This window comes from Bos indicus x Bos taurus, chromosome 23 (genome assembly GCF_003369695.1).
Source record: "Bos indicus x Bos taurus breed Angus x Brahman F1 hybrid chromosome 23, Bos_hybrid_MaternalHap_v2.0, whole genome shotgun sequence".
In the NCBI taxonomy this organism is placed as follows: domain Eukaryota; kingdom Metazoa; phylum Chordata; class Mammalia; order Artiodactyla; family Bovidae; genus Bos; species Bos indicus x Bos taurus.
In genome coordinates, this window is record NC_040098.1 from 4751092 (window position 1) to 4775420 (window position 24329).

The 24329-nt window shown below is 43.8% G+C and overlaps 1 protein-coding gene across 25 annotated transcripts in view; it reads left to right on the forward strand.

Moving 5' to 3' along the window:
• The window catches only part of DST (dystonin), a 520430-nt gene that overhangs the window by 431947 nt on the left and 64154 nt on the right, over positions 1–24329 (forward strand). For 21 of the 25 annotated variants that reach the window (XM_027524344.1, XM_027524350.1, XM_027524347.1 and 18 more), the window contains 8 exons: positions 2841–3002; positions 5842–6012; positions 8614–8780; positions 12041–12200; positions 12400–12726; positions 13389–13473; positions 15038–15279; positions 16383–16589. In XM_027524344.1, the coding sequence (XP_027380145.1) occupies positions 2841–3002; positions 5842–6012; positions 8614–8780; positions 12041–12200; positions 12400–12726; positions 13389–13473; positions 15038–15279; positions 16383–16589 (1521 nt within the window). The remainder of the gene's footprint in view (positions 1–2840; positions 3003–5841; positions 6013–8613; positions 8781–12040; positions 12201–12399; positions 12727–13388; positions 13474–15037; positions 15280–16382; positions 16590–24329) is intronic. The other 4 variants (XM_027524353.1, XM_027524355.1, XM_027524369.1 and 1 more) reach the window with 1 other exon arrangement.

Consider the following 24329-nt stretch of genomic DNA (forward strand, 5'->3'; position numbering starts at 1 on the left):
AAGACACTTTACTGGAACATTTTTATTAGTTTTGTTGTTTTTTGCCCTGAAAACTAGCTATGCTACTGCTAAGTCGCTTTAGTCGTGTCCGACTCTGTGCAACCCCATAGACGGCAGTCCACCAGGCTCCGCCGTCCCTGGGATTTGCCAGGCAAGAATACTGGAGTGGGTTGCCATTTCCTTCTCCAGTGCATGAAAGTAAAGAGCGAAAGTGAAGTCACTCAGTCCTTAGCCCTACCAGGCTTCTCCGTCCATGGGATTTGCCAGGCAAGAGTACTGGAGTGGTGCCTTCTCCACCGAAAACTAGCTGTGGGCGAGAACAAAACTTCCCTGAATCCTTATGTACCAGACAAGTTCCCGGAATTAAAAATGTAGCCATTTTCCTCCCCTCTTTTTTTTTTTTTTTGGTAAGTAGTAAAACATATCTACAGCTATTCCTAGAAATAGTAACTTGGAAAGTGGTATAGAAAAGAAGTGGGATCATATGGCAGAATTCTGTTTTCACTAACTTGCAGTGTTTCTGTTGACTTATTAGGTACATTAATGCCTTTTAAAAATCATGAAAAATTTTATGTATTTGTCCCCGTGATTTGGGGAACTCCTATAATTCTCTGTGTGTAATTGACTTTTTATATTGAGTATTGTTCTATAGAAGCAATTAGCTAGTGTGGAAACTGTCAGAAAGTTTGGGCTTTTTGCTGAAAGGGGACTTTTAGAAGAGGTGATCATGCATTTTTTGTTTGCTCTTCTTTAATGTACTCATTCATACTATAGCACAGACATATGCTGGCATGGGCCAAAGTCTGGGGAGTTTGGCAGCCTCTACATCTTTCAGAATTATTTTCCATACTGTGCCTGTAGTGTTTTCTCAACTCCTATTTTGATATTTGCTTTTATTGTGTTTTCCTATATTCTGTTTAACTATTCATTCACTTGGACTGTTACATTTATGTAGTATAATGACTCAGCACCCCAAACCTTGTTTTCCCTTAATCTCCAGCTGAAGCTTTCCTTCCTTAGTTAAATGAGTTTATTGTCCTCTTGACACCTTCAGGCCGTATATTAAAGCATTGGTATTATCTATGAAAGAGTTGACGTATAGTATTATCTATTGAGGAATGATCATCACCCACCCCAAGATAGGAATACAATTTTCTATACTGATAATTCATTTGGCAAGTAGTTACCAGGTCCATATTACAAGCTGGGTCCTGTGGTAGGCCCAGGAAATAGAGCAGCTCTAAGGAAAACAAATTGGCGTTTTTGTGGAACTTGCATTTTACTCTAACACATTAGTTAGATACTTTGCCAGTTGCAGGCAGTGCGGCCTGTAAGTTGGGTGGGCTGGAGGGTTGGCTGGGAGGTGCTGGAAAGCCGCCGACAGTGCAGGCAGGGCCCACAGAGTGGCCGTGCGAGCCACGTGTGCTGGGATCCGGTGGGGAGGCCTCTGTGCCTCTCGCGCGCCCATTGGTGTCTTGGCGGAGGCTGAGGGGCTGGGCGTGTCGGCGTCCATGCTGTTGCAGTGCCCGCCTGCCCCTTTCTGCCGTCTGTGTCCCCGTGTGGCCCCTCTGGCTCAGCTCATCTTCTTGTCAGTGACCCCCATTTCCAGCTGAGGCTCCGATGTCATGCCAGCTAGCAGCAGGCCTGCTTAGAAGAGCCCATAAGGATTCTTGTCCAGGAAGGCCCATCTTATCATCTTGCTACTTGGCATTTTCTGTACCTTTTTTTTGGCTTTTTAAAAAGTTATTTTATTGAAGTATAGTTGAGTTAACAATGTTGTGTTAATTTCTGCTATACAGCAAAGTGACTCAGTTATATAGGTACACTTTTTCATATTCTTGTCCATTAGGGTTTATCACAGGATACTGAATATACTTCCCTGTGATACACAGTAGGACTTTGTTGTTATCCATCTTAGTTTTTATTTGTTGTTAATTGAGGATCATTGCTGTATTGTGTTGGTTTCTGCCGAACGTCAGCATGGGTCAGCCATAGGTACACATGCATCCTCTCCTCCTGTGCCTCCCTCCCATCCCCTGACCACCCACCCCTCCAGGTTGTCACAGAGCCTCAGTTTGAATTGAAGCATACACTGGGTAATTTCTAGCGTACGGCAGAGTGACTCACGGATACATAAAGGTGTACATATTGGTTTTTTCTGTTCTTTTTCATTATGAAATGGATGTTGAGTAGGGTTGAGTGTGCTGTACAGCAGAACTTGGTTGTTTATTCATTCTGTGTGTAACAGCTTGCATCTTCTAACTCTGAAGTCCCAGTCCGCCCTTCTCACCTTGGCAACCATGAGTCCGTTCTCTGTATCTGTGAGTCTGTTTCTGCTCTGTAAATAAGCTCATTTGTGTCATATTTTAGATTCTGTGTATGAGTGATATCATACAGTATTTGTCATTCTCTGACTTTGTTAGTATAATAATCGGTAGTTGCATTCATGTTGCTGCAAATGACATTTAGAAAAAAGAATGAAATAATGCCACTCTAAACCTTTTTTTACTAGTTAAATTGGAGTGATAGGAGATTCCTAGTGCTGTGATAATGAAGCGATACAGAAGACATGTCCACTCTTGTTTTCGTTTTATAGGTAATCTGATGAAATGCAGCTAGAATATCATTCCTGAATATTTCTGAGTGGTCATGATAATATTATGAATTTATGTTTAGTTTTTTACTAGTATTTGTAAGGCAGACTAGGCAACAACACATGACTTAGGCAACCAGGATTATCTTTATCTGTAATAATCCATATTGGCTGATGGAACAGATGTTTGTATTTGGTGACTGTTAGGTACGCTAATTCAGAGAATTACTGTTCTTTTCAAACGTAGGTGTTCCAAAAAGAAGAGATCGAACCCCTGCAGGTGAAGCATCAGGATGTGAACTGGCTGGGGCAGGGCCTCATCCAGAGTGCCGCCAAGGGCGCCAGCACCGAGGCCCTGGAGCACGACCTGGACGACGCCGGCGCGCGCTGGAAGACCCTCAACAAGAAGGTGGTGTGGCGCTCCCTCCCTTGTCCTTCCTGCAGATTGTTCGCCAGCGTTTTCTAGGACCCCCAGTCCTGTGTCCCGTAGCCCAGCCTCCCTGCCCTGCCTGCTCCTTGGCCGCCCTGTGACCCATGGCCCATCCCAGGTGTCCCCAGGGCTGGGGGCACAGACGCAGGCAGCGAGCCGGGTGAGGCGGGCCCTGTCTGGACGGTGGCCAGGTCCTCTGCCCTGGGCTGGGACCGTGCACATACCTCCGAGGGCATGGGGGCTGCTTGGCGCCTCAGGTTAGTGCCACCCAGGGGCCTGGGCTCCCTGCTGCCAAATGGTCTACTTATTTTCCAGAGAACTTGGAAATCTCACTTTGTATGTGAAACCTAATTTTCATTCATCAGCAGCTCATTCCGCACTGTGTAGCAGGTCACACAGTGCAGCCATGTGTCTGTCCGCCCTATAGATGGCTGAGTCCAAATGTCATTTGATGAAATGAAGATCCCCTCTTTTCCCAAATGAGCGTGACAGAAAACACTGGAAAGTAACTCTGATAGCTTAAGGAGATGATGCTGAAACACAACAGCAGCTCTTTATGTGACAGAAATGATCAGAAAAGGGTTTTGGGATGGCAGGGCTCGTCTGGTGCTGGAGGGAATTGTTTTTGGAGTTTTTCCTGCTCTGAAATCTTCCTTGGTGGCCAGATCTCAAGACAGCATTTATCCTTCTTTAGAGTCTGATTCATACTGTAGTGCTACTCACACAAACGGGGATGCAGTGTCAGGTATAAATATATTCCATGGTACTTAAACTGTCTTGCCAAGTACTTGTTCAGTCCAAAAAGAAAAGACCTTTGAGGGGACGATAGGGTATGTCTGTGTGGGACACAGAGACTCCATTTACTGGAGGACAAAGGCCCTGTCTTGTTAAGAAAGGCCTATATAGAGCTTGGAGCTGGCGGGATTTAATTGGATACTTCATAGTTATTTTGTGTGGCTGAATATAATTCTGATTCTCTCTATTAAATAATAGTTTTTTTTTTTTTTAATCTTAGTCTTTAAAAAAATTACTATCCTTGATTTTCAACGTAGGAAATAGTGGAACCCCATGGATAATGGTAAAAATGAAAAAGGCACTGTTTCTTTCAGTAACCTTAAAATATTTGAACCCTTCTTTGCTAATCATTGGTGTATTGGATACATCCAAAATCCGAGAGTCCTCCTCTTTGGCATTTGGGTTGAGAGGGTAACCTTATCTGCTGGGCTGACTTGCTGATGAGCTTGTCTCCTTTCTGTCTGTATCCTGCCCACGAGGAGTGCCTTGAGTAAGTTTTTTTTTTTTTTTTTTTTTTATACATTCATTTTATTTCAGGAATGAAATCAGCAAGTTTTTTTTGGCCAGGAAATAAAGATTATATAAAAGTGATAGTTTATGCAGTAATATAGTATACTCTTCCAAAAATATATTTATGAATTTTAAAATCCATTATGAAAAAGTAATTTGTACTATTGCTTGCTATTAGTCACTAAGTCATGCGTGACTCTTTGGAACCCCATGGACTGCAACACACCAGGCTTCTCTGTCCTTCACCATCTCCTGGAGTTTGCTCAAACTTATGTCCACTGAGTCAAGTGATGCTATTCAACCATCTCATCCTGGGTCACTCCCTTCTCTTCCTGCCTTCAATCTTTCCCATCATCTTTTCCAGTGGGTCAGCTCTTTGCTTCAGGTGGCCAAAGTACTGGAGCTTCGGCATCAATCCTTCCAATGAATATTCAGGGTTGTTTTCCTTTAGCAATGACTGGTTTGATCTCTTTGCTGCCCAAGGGACTCTCAAGAGTATTTTCTAGCACCACAATTCAAAAGCATCAATTTTTCAGTGCTCAGCCTTCTTTATGGTCCAACTCTCACATCTGCACATGACCACGGGAAAAACCATAGCTTTGTTGTTTTTTTTTTTTTTTTTTTTTGCATTTTAATTCACTTTATTTTTTTTTCTCTAATTTTATTTTATTTTTAAACTTTACATAATTGTATTAGTTTTGCCAAATATCAAAATGAATCCGCCACAGGTATACATGTGCTCCCCATCCCGAACCCTCCTCCCTCCTCCCTCCCCATACCATCCCTCTGGGCCGTCCCAGTGCACCAGCCCCAAGCATCCAGCATCATGCATCGAACCTGGACTGGCAACTCGTTTCCTACATGATATTTTACATGTTTCATTGCCATTCTCCCAAATCTTCCCACCCTCTCCCTCTCCCACAGAGTCCATAAGACTGTTCTATACATCAGTGTCTCTTTTGCTGTCTCGTACACCGGGTTATTGTTACCATCTTTCTAAATTCCATATATATGCGTTAGTATACTGTATTTATGTTTTTCCTTCTGGCTTACTTCACTCTGTATAATAGGCTCCAGTTTCATCCACCTCATTAGAACTGATTGAAATGTATTCTTTTTAATGGCTGAGTAATACTCCATTGTGTATATGTACCACAGCTTTCTTATCCATTCATCTGCTGATGGACATCTAGGTTGCTTCCATGTCTTGGCTATTATAAACAGTGCTGCGATGAACATTGGGGTACACGTGTCTCTTTCCCTTCTGGTTTCCTCAGTGTGTATGCCCAGCAGTGGGGTTGCTGGATCATAAGGCAGTTCTATTTCCAGTTTTTTAAGGAATCTCCACACTGTTCTCCATAGTGGCTGTACTAGTTTGCATTCCTGAGTAAGTTTTAAGTGAGAAGGAAGAGAGAATCTGTGATCAGTGGGCAGACGAGCTTGGACAGGGCGGGCTGGTGGGCGTGTGTGGTTCCTCACAAGCACGGTGGTAACTGAGGCCCCGGCTGTGCAGGTGGCCCAGCGGGCAGCCCAGCTGCAGGAGGCCCTGCTGCACTGCGGGCGCTTCCAGGACGCCCTGGAGTCCCTGCTCAGCTGGATGGGCGACACCGAGGAGCTCGTGGCCAATCAGAAAGCCCCGTCCGCCGAGTTCAAGGTGGTGAAGGCCCAGATACAGGAGCAGAAGGTGAGTTAGCGGTGCGCGCTTCCTGTTTCCCGTTACACCTTAATAACGAGAGTAAACGTTTACCTTGTGACTCTGTCTGTATTAATAGAATGTTTTCATTAACCAGTAATCGATGTTCTAGACCTTGTTTTGTTGGTCATTCAACCAATATTCGTCCATCATCTGCCACAGGTGAGTCATCCTTGCAGGTGCTGGAGCTATACCGTCAAATTAAAAACATAAAAGTCCCTCATCAAGTTTAAGTGTTAATGGGAAGGGAAGAACAGGGAGAGAGAGACAGTAAACAAAAGTAAGCAATTAGTGTTAACCTTGGCCGCTGATAAATAAAGCCGGGTGGGAGCTAAGAACTGGGAAGAGAGCGGGTAGAGCTGGGGACAGTAAGTGCTAAGTGGAGATGGGACGTGTACAATTTTTTAAAAAAAATAGTGCAGTCAAGGACGACCTCACTCAGCGAAAAGGTGACTTCGAACAGAGATATCACGGTTCTTTGATGTACTGGTTTGGTGCATATGCAGTTGTCTTTGTATGAGGTCAGTATGGGCAGTTTATTATGATTCAGCCTGTACTGACGAGGCAGAGAGTTGATCCCTGTGTTCAAAACTGGGCTCTTGTGTCTTTTGACGCTGCACATACAGGACCCAGTTGGAAAGACACTCCTTAGAGGGATGCTGACGCCTTAGGGCCACACATACAACTTCTGTGGTCATTGGGAAACATTAATGACCCGTCCAGTATTGATTCGTGTCATCCACGGCTTGAAATGACTCATGGCATTGGGGGGCTCCTGGCATACAGTGTGTTGATAAGGTTTACCTTTAAAAAGACAACACGCTTAAAAAAAGGAATGGATTCAGAGGCTTGGTTGGGTTTTGGCATCCAGTACTACTCTCTCTGAAAATTCTTTGAAGACTTTAGTATCTTGAGAAATTAACTAATTAGAAATAGATTTAGAGGTAAGGAATAAAGAAGCATAAGAGGAAACACATTGCATTTGTTTGGTTTTTGAAAAAAATTGATACATATAATACGTAATAAAATATAATATGTAATTTCTATAATGTAATAAATATAAAATATATACTATGGTGTTAAATAAAATAATATGACTATTACCATTCATGATTTAATTTAAACCTTTAGTATTTACCCAGAGTTAATGAACAAGGCTTAGCCAACAAAACCTGTCTGTTGACTTTGCTCTTAATTGCTAGAAGCTATTCGTTAAAGTTTACTGAAAGTAATCCACTTAATTGTTCCTTTTACTGCCTAAACCACCTGTCCTACTTTGATTTTATGATCTCTGACCTGTGTTAAAAGAGGACGTCTCTTCCCCTTCATTTGGACCCTGTTCCTCTCCCCTCCTATGTGGTGGTCTCTCTTAAATTGCTGTTAAGCTTCTTGTTTTATATTGGAGTATAGCTGATTAACAACGTAGTAATAGTCTCAGGTAGACAGCAAAGGAACTCAGCCATACACACACATGCACCTGTTTTCCGCCAAACCCCCCTCCCATCCAGGCTGCTGCGTAACACGGAGCAGAGCGGGCTTGGTGGCGAAGTGGCAGTGATGGGATACCCTCCCGCGGCGTGTTGCCCCTGGGTGACGGGATACCCTCCCGCGGCGTGTTGCCCCTGGGTGACGGGATACCCTCCCATGGCGTGTTGCCCCTGGGTGCCTGTCCGTGGCTTTGGTCCTCCAGGATCAGTCAGGGTCAGGTTCAGGCAGCAGTGGTGTTCAGCGTTCCGTGTGCCTTGCTCACCACTCTGCACGTGGGGCCTGGGGCTGGCACTTATTACTGAAATGCTTGTTTTGTTTAAGTGGAGGAAGGGAATCCTGATTTTTGGCTCCCTATGTCAAACACTCCCTTCCAGGCTTCTTGAAATGAAGAATTGGATTGACTTTTTTTTCTGCTGCTCAGTCCTAAATGTTAGTCTTCTTTCGCCAACTTTGAAGGTTTCTGAAATGTTCCACTCTCTGGTCGTTGTGGAAATGCTAGTTAAAGGCTCGTTTTTATCCTCATAAAGAATTTTAGGAGCTATCCTACCTCCCAAAAGCAGCCAGGAGCCTCCGGTTTCAGCCTCATTGACCTGTGAAGTGGTCTGAGTCTCAGCTTCCCTCCTGTGGTAGATTGTTTAATGTGGGAAAAGGTTTTGAAAATTGTGATGATTTGTAATGAACTTTCTGTCTCAGTGGGACAGCTCATGGTTGAGTGTTAGGGCGTTCCCATTTCGCTATAGTAATGAGGGTTTTGCGCTTCCAGTGCAGTGATGTTTTCCTGAGTAGAAGGATCCTTCTACCCCATTATCTTGTATTAAAAAGTTGAGAATGAATAGTTTAGTGGCCTTACCAATATTCATTTTACTTACTGCGAAAAGCCTCTACCACAGTGTCTAACACAGTAGTAATGAATCATTAAATAGGATGAGGTGTTTGAAAAAGCTCTACTTCTCAAATCCTTTTGTATGTGAACCCATCCAACATGATTTTTGTCACATGTCAAAAGTATGCTACAAAGCATATGTTTTGCATATGTTTATACAGTTATTCCTTTGTTTCCTTTCCATTTATTTATTGTTTTCTTATTTACTATTTTTTCCTAAGCTTCTCCAAAGATTGCTGGATGACCGCAAATCTACTGTGGAGGTGATCAAACGGGAAGGAGAGAAAATCGCCGCCACGGCAGAACCTCCGGATAAAGTGAAGATTTTGAAACAGCTGAGTCTGCTGGATAGCCGATGGGAGGCGCTGCTTAGTAAGGCCGAAACGAGGTAACGTAAATGCTGCCAGGGTTTGAGGAGAGCGGCAGTGGCTTTTGTACTGACTTCTCTATTTTGGTCCCACTTTGTTTCCAGACTGTTCTCTTCCTGTGTTTGTCACGTATGTGAACATAGAGGGCAGGGGTGCTGGCGCTTCTCGTCTCATTCCTCCGACGGGGATGTCTTGTAGTCCCCAGATCTTTCGCAACTCTTGTGTGTGTGTTTTTGTTTTTATCTGTTTATTTGTCTGGCTGCGACCTGTCGTAGTTTCAGCACACAGGATCTTTTGTTGCGGTGCACTGACTCTCTCGTTGCGTCACGTGGACCTCGTAGGTAGTCGCAGTGTGCAGGCTTAGTTGCTCTGCAGCGTCTGGGATCTTAGTTCCCCGACCAGGGATCAGGGTGGATTCTTATCTGCTGGACCACCAGGAAGGTCCCTATTACAACTCTCTAAGAACAGTGTATCGCTCGCAGGGTCCTTTTTTCATTCATTTGTAACATTAGTTATTGCCTGCCTGCCACGCATCAGGCAAGGCCAGGCATTCCGGGGCTGCACTGGTCAGATCATCCCTACTACCTTCAGGGAATACCGTAGCAGGGTTTGGTGGCCATTGAAGAGCAGGGACGAATGTGATGGTTCAGAGTGAAACCTGCACACAGGGTGCCATGGCAGTGGAGAATCGGAAGAACCCCGCCTGGGGTGGGGAGGTGACAGGCAACCTCTGTTTTTTTCTATTTTTGTTTCTAATTAAGTTTTGACTGTCTAATAATATTTTTTAAATGGTGCCCTCAGTTACTTAATTTTATTTTATTTTTGGCCACACCCTGCGACATGTGGGATCTTAGTTCCCAAACCAGGGATCAAAGCCACACCCACTGCAGTGGAAGCACTGAAAGTGCGAAGGCTGAGCGGCTGCAGCAGGGATGTCCCACGTTCTGGTTTAAAGTGGAGTGGGAGGTGTCTGGGAAGTGAGGCTGGTGGAGGGTGCTGTGACGTTTACCAAGGTGAGGAGCTGGAGTGTGGCTCCGCTGGGCTTCACTACATTTCTTTTTTTTTGTTTTATTAAAGTATACATGATTTATGATGATATGATGATGTTTTCATTTCTGCTGTATAGCAAAGTGACTCAGTTGCACACATATGTGTGTGTATGTGTATATATATATACATATGTATAAGAATGTGGGCTTCCCTGGTGGCTCAGACAGTAAAGCGTCTGCCTGCAATTTGGGAGACCTGGGTTCCATCCCTGTGTCAGGAAGATCCCCTGGAGAAGGAAATGGCAACCCACTCTAGTACTCTTGCCTTGAAAATTCCATGGACGGAGGAGCCTGGTAAGCTGCAGTCCGTGGGATGGCAAAGAGTCGGACATGACTGAGCAACTTCACTTCATATAAGAATGCATATATACATTCTTTTAAAAGTATTCTTCCCCATTTCGGTTTACCACTTGTCGTGGGATACTGAGTATAGTTCCTCCTTCATTCTCTCCGTTGACGCTCCACTGACCCACGTCCAGTCATTGTGACACTGGAGTGCCTACTGGTTGGGTTGGAAACAGATGACCCGCTGAACAGAATGAGCGTCTCCACTCATTCCTGCCTTTGTTGGAACTCTTCATAGGATAATGCAGAGAAGGGTTTGTCTAATCTTGAATTACAGGGTAGAAGGAAACGATGTTCTAGGACAAGTGAGTAAGGGGCTCCCACGGAGGCTGGGAGTTCCACATTCCCTTTAACGTGTATCAGTAGATTATTCCTTCTGTGTAATGCCCTAGAATTACTATTACTACCATGGGAGAGGTGCTCAGTACTTTTTTTAAATGAATGAAAGCCAAGATCTCTGCTTTTCTTCCAGGACTGTCCTTTTCCCAAGCCATCCTCACAGTAGTATTAAGTGGAGGGATTGTGGTCATATTGTGATTCACACACCGATTAATAAATCCCCTTACAGTTTAAATCACAGCCAATTAAACCTAGTCTCAAAAGTTATTTCCATTCATTCTAGGTGATTAGATACTGTTTAATAGAATTTAGAAAGAAGAGTCATAGATAGTGATCATCCAGAAGGTAAAAATAATATAGTAATTTATTCATTTTTTTTAAAGGTGAAATGTGTTTCAACTGAAAGTTTTAAAAATATATACATATGTGGTTTGTGATATAAAGATACAAAAATTGTTAGGTTGGCCAAAAAGTTCATTTTGGTTTTCCAGTGGGATCTTACGGAAAAACCCTAGCAAACCTTTTGGCCAACTCAATACATTCAGCAGCATGTGCCAGTTTTTCATAATTCCCTTTGTCCCTAAAGAACATCCATGTCTCAAATCAGGTCATTTCCTAAGCATTAAACACGATGACAGGTCAAGACAGCAGCTCTTGGTCCCAGCAGAAAGGATTCGCAGAATTAGATACTGAATCAGGTTCTCCGTACACAGACCGGCACAATCACTTGCCCTCAGTGGAAACCAAGGACCGCTCGAGCAGGTTTTAACTCACACGGCCCCCTTTCAATGGAGGAAACGATGAGTCTTCTAAAAGCATTTCAAGCTCTGTTTTGTAGAAGTCAGAGAAATAGTTCTTCTCTTTCCTGATATTTTTAGTCCATAAAATAATAAATGTTGCTTCGGGGAAATGTACCTGACACTATATTTTTTAAAGGAGGAGAGGAATTACTAGTAATTCCAGTGCAAGGGATGCTTTATTTTTCAAAACTTGCATCTAATTTTGACCATTTGACTAACACAGTCTCAGTAACTGGTGCTCTGGCTGAATTTAACTAATTTGTAAATCATAGAATACATGTTCAGTAAATATTGCCTATTATTATCATTATTATTGCTGCTATTGTTATTATACCATTACTAAGATTATAACTATTGTAAGAATTACGATGAGTTACTTAAGATTTTCATAAGATTCAGCTTCTTGAGGTTGGTCTTTGTTCAGTTTTAAAAATTAAAGGAGAATTTAATAGAACTATTATTTTTTTAAAAAAAGATTTATAGATATCTGTTTTATTTTTTCCACCGTGCTGAGTGGCTTGAGGGATCTTAGTTCCCCAACCAGGGATTGAACCCTGGCAGGGGAAGCACAGGGAATATAAGAACTATTTTAAACTGTCCTCTCAGTGTGAGAGGTTTTAATTTTAACCTTAGATGTTTTCTACAAAAAGTGTTGGGAGCGGAACGCAGGAGCATGAGTGAAGCTTTCTGTTGACAGCTTCCCACATTCCTCATCCCCGAATGACCTTCCTGTTGGCACGTTTTCAGGAACCGTCAGCTGGAAGGTATCTCCGTGGTAGCACAGCAGTTTCACGAAACCTTAGAGCCGCTGAACGAGTGGCTGTCGACCACAGAGAAGAGGCTGGCGAACTGCGAGCCTGTTGGAACCCAGGCGTCCAAGCTAGAGGAGCAGATTGAGCAGCACAAAGTAAGGTTCCCATCACACACCCGTGGGATCCAGTTGTCCCTTTGCTTTGAGGTTTTATGACACACATTTGAGTTACGCGCTATTGGGTGACGCCTCAGTTCAACCTTATACCCATTTCATGTGTCATCTTTTTGTTCAATTTATGTTGTCATTTTTATTTGTCCATTCTTTCTGTTTCCCTTTTTTAAACCTCGTTTAGGCCTTAGAAGATGACATCCTGCATCACAATAAGCATTTACACCAGGCTGTTAGCATTGGCCAGTCTTTAAAGGTTTTGAGCTCCAGGGAGGATAAAGATATGGTGCAGAGTAAACTAGACTCCTCCCAAGTGTGGTACATTGAGATTCAAGAGAAAAGCCACAGCAGGTCTGAGCTCCTGCAGCAGGCTCTGTGTAATGCTAAGATTTTTGGGGAAGATGAAGTGGAGCTGATGAACTGGCTGAGTGAAGTGCATGACAAGCTGAGGCGGCTCTCGGTCCAGGACTCCAGCCCCGAGGGGCTGTGGACACAGCAGGCTGAGTTGCGGGTATTTTGATTTATTTTACTTTTTCATTTCAGTTGACCTTATTTTCTCAGTTCTCTTTATTTCTGTATTATTTTACGTTCGCTATGATTTAGGTTAATTCCTGTACTCAAAAAAGACATTGCCTTTGTATACAATGACCTTTTTTTAAATTGAAGTTTAGTTGATTTACAGTGTGGTGTTAGTTTTACGTGTACAGTAAACCAATTCAGTTATATATATATGTATATATATACTTTTTCAGATTCTTTTCCCATCTAGATTATTATACAATATTGAGTATCGTTCCCTGTGCTATACAGTAGGTCCTTGTTGTTTATCCATTTTAAATATAGAGTGTTAGATTCAATTAAATCACACGTAATGTAAGAAGAGATTCAGTTTATCCAGTAATAGATTGCTCATTTTTCATTTTATTATTTCATCATTGTATACAAAGGCCCACAATTAACCAATACTCCAGTCTCTCCACGTAGCTCATTTTCTGAGTAGGGGAGAGAATTTCGATAGTTGAACTGAGACATGGGCACAGTGCTGAAACAAGGAGAAGTAAATGTGAGAACAGTGAGGAATATTTGAAAATGCGAGGTGTTTACTCAAAAAAATGAAACCTAGTTGACATTCTCTTAAGATTAGCTGATAACAAGATGGTACCTGTATTTTAGGTTCTTCAAGAGGACATCCAGCTTAGAAAACAAAATGTAGACCAGGCTCTGCTGAATGGCCTGGAACTACTTAAACGAACAACAGGTGAGATACCTTTCAAATCATCATTCCATGAACACTGTGCATTGCTTTCAGAATATTTTAGAGATGGGGGAGGGAGAACACAAAGCACTTTAGAATTTTGGGGCCAGTCCAAGACTTCGTTCTGGAGAACACTTTGAAGGCCGATCAAGGGGATTTTGGACTATGATTTCACTTTTTTCTCATGATCTCACTGAGTTCTTAATGAAAGTTTTGTGTATTACTCATAATACTGAGCACTGGTCAGAGAATTGCATGGCAGAATGAAATTAGCTTTCCACTTGTGGAAGGCAGTTGTTGTAGAGGCAGAGCGGTTGTGGACAGGTTTGTAAAATTTTAAAAGAGGTGCTATTTGGTGACACATAGATGGCACCCCACTCGAGTACTCTTGCCTGGAAAATCCCATGGACGGAGGAGCCTGGTACGCTGCAGTCCATGGGGTCGTGAAGAGTCAGACACGACTGAGCGACTTCACTTTCACTTTTCACTTTGATGCATTGGAGAAGGAAATGGCAATCCACTCCAGTGTTCTTGCCTGGAGAATCCCAGGGACAGGGAAGCCTGGTGGGCTGCCCTCTATGGGGTCGCACAGAGCTGGACACGACTGAAGCGACTTAGCAGCAGCAGCAGTGTGATTGTGCCCAAGCTTCCTTTCTCTGCGCTTGAACTCACCAAGAAAATAAATGCGACTTGTTTTTAGTAATCCCTTTGGCTTTAAGAACATCTCACTGTATCTGTATTCAGCTCAGCATGCGTGTTGTGGGGGCAGGTACTGTTCATTATGCACGGGAGGAATTTGGTATCATAGCTACAGCCTTACACTTGGAACCTGAAGCCCAGGATGCAATTTTTCTGTGTGTCTGAAAATTAAATAGAGTCAGGTGAAGATCTGTCGGAACAGTACAGATGAGTTTATTATTTTTAACACACACACGGATTATACATTGGAGGAGGAAATGGCAACCCACTCCAGTATTCTTGCCTGGAGAATCCCATGGACAGAGGACCCTGGAGGGCTACAGTCCATGGGGTTGCAAGAGTCCAAGAACCGGACGTGACTTAGTGACTAAACGACCACCACCCAGGCTGTACATAAACATGTGTATGCCTGTGACAGGCACCATTCTAAATACTTTGCAAATATAAACTAATTGAATTTTTATCACAACCTTATGAAGTAGGCTCTGTTCTTACAATAAGTACTCAGGGGCACAGAGAGGTCAGGTACCTTGTACAAGGTAATGAGTCACAAACTCAGTATTTGGACCCAGGTGGTTTTTAACCTCAAACACGGAAAGACCATACAGATAGACGCAAGGTGGTGCTTTCACAAGACAGAAGGTGCTGTGGTCCTTGGCAGTTTTTTGTATTTGCATTTGCAGAGTTGTTGACATCAGCCAGAAATCCCCAGAAAGATTCAAACCTAGGAAAGGACTTTTCTTGGGTCAGAGCTTTTTAAGAAAAGTGTCTCCTCTCCCCCACCCCCCAAAATCTCATCAGCGTAGCATCACCTCTGAAGAACTCTGCTTCCCCTTTCATGAGATATAACATGCCTTTGAAATTCTAGGTGATGAGGTTTTAATCATTCAAGATAAGCTGGAAGCCATTAAAGCGAGATACCAGGACATCACTAAGCTGAGCACGGACGTTGCGAAGACCCTGGAGCAGGCACTGCAGCTTGCACGGCGGCTGCAGTCCACCCACGAGGAGCTGTGCGCCTGGCTGGACAAGGTGGAAGTCGAGCTGCTCTCGTACGAAACACAGGTTCTGAAGGGAGAGGCTGCCAGCCAAGCACACGCAAGGCAAAAAGTACGCTCCAACATATATTCTTTGTGTCTGCTTGTTATCTCTCAAGGGAGGCCTAGTCACTCAGGGGTGAAGTGATGTTTATCACATGTCACTGCTAATGTGTTCAAGGGCGCCTTTGTGGGCGTGGACCCAACAGAAACTGGCAACGGACCAGCTGTGTGAACTTTTAGGAGCCCAGACAAAAAAACAGCGTCTTGTCGTTTGTCCCTCGAACCTTATGGTGGGAGTTTACTATTATGCATAAAAACAGGAAAAAAAGGGCAATGATCAGTGTTTCAGAGAGACACATAATTTGGTCAGGATAATCATGTTTATAAGGTCAGTGCATGGCATGAGGTGACTTTCCTAATCATGTTGCAAAAATTGGTATTCTCCCACGCTGAGTGTCTTTCTTCTCAAGTGGCCAGCCTCCGTTTTCATCATCCCTGAAGTATGACCACACGTGGGTTCAGGGAGTTAGGGAGGCTAGGTTCACTGAGCCTGTGATGATTCAACAGGGATGATTTAAAGCCAGTGTGTCCTCCTTTTGAGGGTCACTTGATTCTGGTCCAGACTTTCCTCTTTAGTTTTCTGGTACCTGATTATTTTTTGATATTAATTTTTATTAGAGTATGGTTGCTTCGCAGTGTTGTGTTCATTTCTGTTGTATAACACAGCGAGGCAGCCGTACGCATGCATGTATCTGCCGGTTTTTGGATTTCCTTCCCTTTCAGGTCACCGCAGAGCACTGAGTGGAGCTCGCTGAGCTGCACAGGAGGTTCTCGTCAGTTATCTGTTCTGGTTCCCGATTACTTTGAGGTTGCCAGCCAGCAAAGAATAATCCATATTAACTTGCTGGGTTTGGGTTCCCAATTTTTAAACATTGATGTTACGTTTCAAAGTTGAAATTGTGCCATATTGACAAGGGGGTTGTCCTTTTGAGCTTCTTAGGGAATGGTTTCCCTTGTGTGAAATACCTGTGGTATACAGAACGTAACTGCGGCCAAGGGGGCCCATGCGGCCTGTTGTCTGTGAAGGGCTCTGGCCCCGAGGGCAGTTGAAGGGGAAGCTCATTTAGCTGTGGCGTGTCCCCCAGGCCTGTGTCTCTCGGCTTGCGTCCCCAGGAGCTGAAGAAGGAAGCCAAGAGCCACAAAGCCCTGCTGGACTCGCTGAATGAGGCGAGCACCGCCCTGCTGGAGCTGGTGCCCTGGAGGGCGAGGGAAGGCCTGGAGCGGACGGTGGCCGAGGACAACGACCGCTTCCGTCTGGTGAGCGACGCCGTGGCACAGCGGGTAGAGGCCATCGACGCGGCGCTCCTGCGGGCCCAGCAGGTAGGTGGGCATGCACCTCCCGGAACCTCTCTTCCCAGGGGCCTTCCCACCCACTGCTCACTCTTTCAGAGCCACAGGAGGGGCCGAGAGGGTCAGCGGGCTCGTGCAGGTGTGTGCGCGCCGGGTGGGGCCCGGCTGTGCATCGCGGGCAGCCGTCTGCCCTCTGGTCTCCGGCCTGGTCCCCCCGTCGGCCAGTGGAAGGAGCAGCCCCGCTCCCCCGCTCCCCGCACAGAAGGCCTTTTGTCTCCACATGTGCAGGCTGTTCATGTTGATTTCAGGTCCTGGCTAGGTCAAATCTGTGTGTGCGTAATTATTATTATTCTTCTTATATTTTTAAGTTATCATGTAAGTCACTATTAACATTCCTTGACATACATGGCAAAGAAAGGCTGAGTTCTTTCTGAAAAGGAAACTGCTGTATTGGTGATGTCGTGTTTGTTTTTTTTCTTTCTGGAGATGACTGAAAGGGGAAAAAATGATCGTTTCTGACCTGTCTGCAACTCACACAGAGCCTCTGGTTCCAGAGAGTTTCATAGGCCCCACCCCTTAGCCACAGCTGGGTCAGAAGACTCTGGGCAACCAGGGGGGTCTTGGATCCAGAAGCTTGTGAGACATGTTTGGATTAACTTGTATTGAGATCTCTGGATATTTACATTAAGTCATCAGCCCTTTGTTGCAGGCTTTCTCTGATGGGGTTAGTGCGGTTTTGCTGTGTACTGCAGAGTGGGGCTCAGGAAGGTGGGTGACTCAGCCTTACTCATCCAGGCCAAAAGCAAGACACACTAACCAAGCAGATTGTGCAGGAGCATCCAAAATCGGTTCTCTCAGGTTGCTGTAAAAGTGCAGTTTGTCTAGTTCTAAAGCATGGCCGCTCGCCCCTCATTTGAGTGCCGTGCTCTAGAATCACCAGGGCCGCCTGAATACAGTATTAGCAAAAGGCCCGCCTGAGGTATTTTTTGCGAGGGAGACCTTCGTGCCTGAGGAATGCATTTGCATGGCTCTGTTTTCAAACTTGGGAGGAATTTGTATGCCTCATTATCATAGGGAAATAAGCATGTTTACTTGCGAGGCTATTCAACTATTTGAAAAGAGTCGGATTATTTTTTTCACCAGAATTTCTGCCGACCTTTCCGAGTTGGCACTGAAGACTTCTCTAAATAGCAAGACAAATATTCTGTCCTCTGGGGAATAGGGCTCTCTCGAGAAGCTGATCGTGGTTGGCTCGTTCAGTGAAGGACGACGGTAATGAGGGTGTAACCAAACTAAGGTTTGGCTGCTTGCCTCTCATAAGCCAGTAATTCGAGAGGCAAATGTCAGGAGAGAGGAAAGGTGCTTAACTGTAAGAGTGGGCTGTCTGGGGGAAAGGGAGACTCGTGTCCAGAGACCAATTCCAAAGATTCTGCTCAGCCAGGACGGTTTTTAAAGGAAAAAAGTGGGGCGAATCTCTGAATCATGGAGGCAGGAGGGTGCTTCTGCCTCCATCTGCATTGAGTGCAGGTGGCTGGCTCTGTCTTCAAACGTTATCTTGCTGTGATCTCTGGCAGGATTGCTTAGGGGGCTCGTGGGATAGAGGGCTAGTCATTTTTAACTGGTTGTTTCATCATTCTTACTCCTTCTAATCTAGGAAAAGAACCAGCAGGTTAGGCAAGGCATGATGTGCGTTCAAGAGGGCATAAGTCAGGAGTCAGTTTGAATTGCTTAGTGATCTCATTCATCTCACTGGGTTCTTTTAAGGATAGAGGGAAATATAAATGGGCAAACAGGAAAGGGGCAAAGAGCTGCTCTAAAGCACAGGTGACAGGCTGAGCGCCTTGTTGGTTTGTAAGCTCTGCTGGGTGCCAAGGTCATTAAACTGGAGTCTAGTTCTATTCAAGGTTTTTGCAAATATTTTCCACAAGTTGGTCTGTGTTTTCTAGATCCAAAACATATATCCTGTAGGAAAATAACAATTAATGGGTTTTTTACCAGATAAAGTCATTCCTTATTGAAAGTTTCAAGACTTTGAGAAAGAATGCAGGAAAAACTCATGGAAGCAAGACCATGCACACACAGTGGTCTGAAATCCTTCAAGCCTTGCTCGTGAGAGAGAGGGAGAGCTTTTGGATAAAGCACCTCACTGCCACTAGATTGTAGCTAATATCAGTGCCATTGGTCTGTTAATATCTCCTGGTTGTTCATGTGTATTTATTCCATATGTATATGTGCATTCCTTGGAAATGCCTGCACATCTGTCCAGTGAAATACCTCCAATAAAATGCACTTTTTTTGTTGTTGTTCATTTGCTAAGTCGTGTCCAGCTCTCTGTGACTCCATGGACTGCAGCATGCCATGCTTCCCTGTCCTTCACTATCTATGAGTTTTCTCAGATTCGTGTCTATTGAGTCAGTGATGCCATGCAACCATCTCACCCTCTTTTGCCCCCTTCTTCTTTTGTTTTCAATTTTTCCCAGCCATCAGGGTCTCTTTCCAGTGAGTCAGCTCTTCACATCATGTGGCCAAAGTATTGGAGCTTCAGCTTCAGCATCAGTACTTCCAATGAATATTCAGGGTTGATTTCCTTAAGGGTTGACTGGTTTGATATCCTTGCTGTCCAAGGGACTCTCAAGAGTCTTCTCCAGCAGCACAATTCGAATTTGGCGCTCAGCCTTAAAAATGCACTTAAGCCAGTTAAAAAAAGAGAGAGAAATTAGAAGAGAAATACCTTTCCAGTAAGGCTGAGATGCACTGTTTAGAGCTGGTGTGTGGTGAGGTGACCTCCCTCCCACCAGAGGGGTCCTGCCTCTGGTATGTAGTGGAGTTGTAATCAGGACTTAGTTCAGATCTCATTCTACTCCACTCTGGTGCCTCTTTATAGATCAGGTAGAAAGGAAAAGTCTTAAATGGTGATCCATTTTTTTCTAACCTCCCTCCATAATCTGAAGGTAGGCACTATTATTGCTACAAAGTAGAAATATGAGGATATTTCCAGAAAGGGCTGTGAGCCATGGGCATCCATGCTGAAAGGATCAAGAAATCTCTCACTCCAGACAAGTTTAAGAAGACATCCATGCCTGTCTTTCTGGTTTGACAGATTTACTTTTGCATTCAAAAGAATGGCTTCTGAACTCATGATTTCCAGGTTTAGAAAAGGCTTAACATGTCATTGAAATTATTTTATAACCTTGCTCAATTGTAAATGTTTGGAATTAGGACCAGAATACAGTTTGATACTAAAATGCTTGTTTTCTGTTTATGCAGTGTTAGTACATCCATGAAATACAAAAGGAATGGTGGAAAAAGAAAAAAATTGCACTTGGATGTGAGCCACATGTTTTGTAAATGCTATTTTATGTTGTATAAACAAATCATCTCCCACTCTTGTTTCTTCTCCGTCTGAGCCATGGACATGATCTGGCCGTATCCATCTTTCTCTGTACACCTTTAGTCACATACAACTTGTTTTATTAACAGCTACTCCCTCCTGGGTCCCTCCCCCAACATATCCCACCCATGAGTGACAGCGTGAGGGTATGGGCCTTGAAAATGACTTGGTAAAGTTTACATTTATAAATTTAATGCTGTGTCCCCAAATAACCTAAGTTCAGCTAGACTGAAAATAACTGAAGGGGCTGTTTTCCAGGCAGATTTCTCATAAGATGTTTTAGTCTTTTGACATTAAAATTGTTTATATATAGGCCTGCCTCCTTGATACTGTTATAAGCTACGCTTTGGAATTCCGCAGCTTTAGGGACGTTGTGAATGGTCAGGTCACCATCTCAGGTTATATTCATCTACGTGGAAGACGCCAGGGAAATGTGGCAAAGGGCTGAGGTCTAAAGAGAAGTGGGAAGAGTGTCCAGATACCTTCTCATTAGCACGTACTTCGTATCCACCCAGTATACTCAAAATACTTCTGATGTTACATGGTTAGGTTTTTCATGTTAATTCTGTTATATTACATAGCAGTTTTGAAAAGATCTGTCATTGAGTTTTGAGAACATAGTGCCAAGAGCCTTACATAAATTTGAGTGATGTTTATTATTATTTTGGAAGTAATAGAACAGCCTCAATTACGGGTGAATGCAGTGAGCTTGGTGTCCGTTTGTTGCGACTGGTTAATAAGCCCCTGAATCTGACTCAACAGATTTACAATCATCAATATTCTGAAGAGGATTTTTAGTTGGGCCCATTCATAAGTTTTAGGAAAAATCTGAGTAGAATAAGGCAGCTTCTTAAGTAGTAATAATGATCTTTATATAAAAGCAAAACAACTGCCTCCTCACCAAGGCCTGCCATTATCTGAGTTAGAAACTGTAGGTATTTCAGCATGTTAAACCCACACAATGCAACGTATCTTTGTTGCTTTCTTTTTCTGCTCATTGAATTAAATGAGCCACTTGGAAATGGGGAAATGCACTTTTGCTTCAGAAATGTAGACTTTACCGCCTGAGTTCAGCTCACTGTGATTATTTAAACCCGGGATGTTTGTGTTCACTTCACTTCACTTCACTAGCCGCTTATAAATGTACAGTTATCAGAAGGTGCTGAGGTGTGTATCTCGCAGGGTCTGGGTATCCCAGGCACTCTCTGGCAGTTCTGATTGCCTGGCTTGTTTTATTGGGCCGTCATAAGCCCCCCCAGTATAAAGGCGTATGGGTACAATTAAAATAAACAGCTCACTGGGTCATTAGGGATCTGCCTGGGAGAAAAATAACACCTGTTAATTTCTTTTAAAGAACTAGAGGGAAGCCTCCCCCACGGAAGGGAGATTTCTTTAGACCTTCCAGGTGTTGGGGTAGGAAAATATGGGCTGGGCTATGAGTAATGGGAAGGAGAATGGGAGGAAATGCTAATGGAAAGAAAGCGCCAAGACCCTCTCGGAGTAAGAGGGTGTCCTGAAGGTTAAGGTCTGCTTACCACTTAAGTCTTTCTTAAACCTCTGCTTCCGCTCAAGTGAAACTTTCTGGAGAAATCCAAAAACAATTTGTCAAAGATGGGAGAGATACTTAAATAGTAAGTAAAAACTCACCGCTTAATGACTGTTGTGGTATTTGAACCGATTCTGGTGAAATCCCATGAATAATGTGAGTTCTTAAGCCGAGGCCGTCCACAGGCACAGGGGCGTGCCAGGGCGACTGCGATGCGGACTCGGGTCAGACCACAGTCGTGCGAATCTCAGACCCGCAGTTACCAGCCGGGTAACCTCTGGTGAGTCAGTCCGTCTCTCTCTGCCTTGGCTTGCTCAGCTGCAAATGAGATTAGTGGTGGTGCCCACTGGATTTAGTTGCTGTCAGGATACAAGGAGGGAGTCGTGAATGTTCAAGCACTTAGAACAGTGTGTTCAGTAGAATGTTGGTCGTTACTGTTTTACAGAGTGTTTTTCAGGAACATTTAGAGATTAACCAATTAAAATGTCTTTTACCAACTTGTAGGAACTTTCTAAAATACTGGTTCAACTAGGAATTAGTGTAGTTGGGGTTGATGGTTGGACTCCACAGATGATGTCTTTTAGACTGTTTGCCAGAATGCAGTTAAGGATGCTGACATTCTCTACAATTCATTTGAAGTCTTTTTTTTTTTTTTTTTTTGCTACTTACAAGGGCAGTAAGCAAATTTATTAAAATTTGGTGTAGGGAGCTTTCTGTCCATGTTATTCAACAAGTAAAATAAGCCACACTTATGGTCTGCTAAGGAATTCTCACATTAAGTACTTATTTGAAAGAGTCCCAGATCTAAATAAAATACCTTGCTTGACTGTAAATTGCTGCATGTAGACCCTGCGGCTATCCCTTTTGTTGTTGGATAATAAATATTTTCTAACCTAATTAAAAAAATTCAAAAGACAGAAGGGAAATTTCTGCTTGAAGTCTTGTTTTCTTTTAGCAGAGCAAATATTTGCCTTGGTTAAAGAAACAGTGTTTGAGTTTCAGCTTTCTATTTTGGCAACTTGGGTATCATCACACTGTTTTACATTGGATGCTTTTTTTTTTTCCCCTTAGGAAAGGGAGACTTAGTATTAAACTAATATTAACACTAACAGTCTGACTTTCTTTATTAGGACCGTCATATAAATACTAAAAATAGCCTGAACACAAGCAAAAGGGTTGGGGCATCACTTTATTTTTTCAAGGACTAGTAGAAGAATTATTTATTTTGCAGCACTGGCACTCAGGTGGAAAGGCCTGAACTATTTTTCTCAGTTATGTGCCAAGTGCACCGCACACAGTAGAGCTGTGCCCAGGAGTTTCATCATGTGCCGTTTCAAAGCCAGTGATCCGGACTCTTCCACCTGTCTCGTGATGATTTCTTTTTCCACATCTGAAGCTGCTGAGTTAGTTGATGAAACTTTTTTTCCCTCTTCACATTGATCTACAATTGCTAATGAGTAGTTCCAGTCGAAACTAAGTCATGTCGTAACAATTATTGAACCAGATGAATTCAGATAGCATTTTTCAGATGTCTTATCAAGATTCCTTCTGGAGTCCGCATTGTTCTGGCTTGTCCCCACAGCAGCAAAAGTGATGAATTAGTGAGCAGAATACTTAAACAACACCACTACGTGCAGATCACAGGGTGGCTTCAAAAAACAACGCGTGATGTTATGGGAAACTTAAAAAGGAGAAAGGCTTCTGTTTGAGTATATAAATGTGCAGAGTCATCTCAGAAGTACAGTAAGTCCCCTGCATACCGACAACCCACATGCAAACGAGTTCCATTCCAAGAGCTCTTTCTTCAGTCCCAATTTGTTCGTAAATCCAACAAAGTTAGCCTACATACCCAATTGGCAGTGTAGTATTGTAATAGGTTTATAATACTTTTCACATAAATAATACCTAAAAAACACACAATAAGAAAACGTTTTTGATCTTACAGTACAGTGCTTTGGAAAGTATAGTGGTGGTGGTGGTGGTGGTTTGGTCACTAAGTCGTGTCTGACTCTTGCCATCCCATGGACTGTAGCCTGCCAGGCACCTCTGCCCATGGGATTCTCCAGGCGAGAGTACTGGAGTGGGTTGCTGTTTCCTTCTCCAGCACAGTATAGTAGCACAGTACAGTAGCTGGCACACAGGGGCTGGTCAAGTGAAGAGGCAAGAAGCGTCACTCCCTAGAGGAGGGAGAGGAGGCGGGAGATGGTGGAGCTGAAGGATCGTCCCCGCAGGAGACAGAGGGCAAGCTGCAGTTTCTCTCATGCCTCACGTTGATGGAGCAGGTCCTGGTTCCTTGTTGGAACCAGAGCGCATTCGCACCTTTGAAAGTTTACACCTTGAAGGTGGCTGTGGCGAACTTCCTGTAATTGCCCTTGTGGGGGAGCTCACCCACTCTGAGCACTCAAGTTCTGTGTATTTCTGTCTGGAACTGCTTGGCCTGTCAGTGATCCCGTCAGACGTGTGACACTTGGCAGGGCACCCGTGGGCCACGTGTCTCAGCTTCTCACGTGATGGTGTGACTGCTGCCCATACGCCAGAGGAGTCTCAGAGCAGCCTGACTTTGCATCCTTTTCGGTTAGATGTTGGTGTAGATTCAGATTTTGTTCAGGCAGCATTGCTAGAGGTTGTTAAGTAAAGGTCTGTTAAACCATATCTTCCCTTTCATATCCTTATGCTGTCAATATTTAAAGGTAAATGTAAAAAAATAATTGCTGTTGTTTGGTCGCTAAATCATGTCTGACTCTGCGACCCCGTGGACTGTAGCACACCAGGCGTCTCTGTCCTTCTATCTCCTGGAGCTTGCTCAAACTCATGTCCATTCAGTCGGTGATGC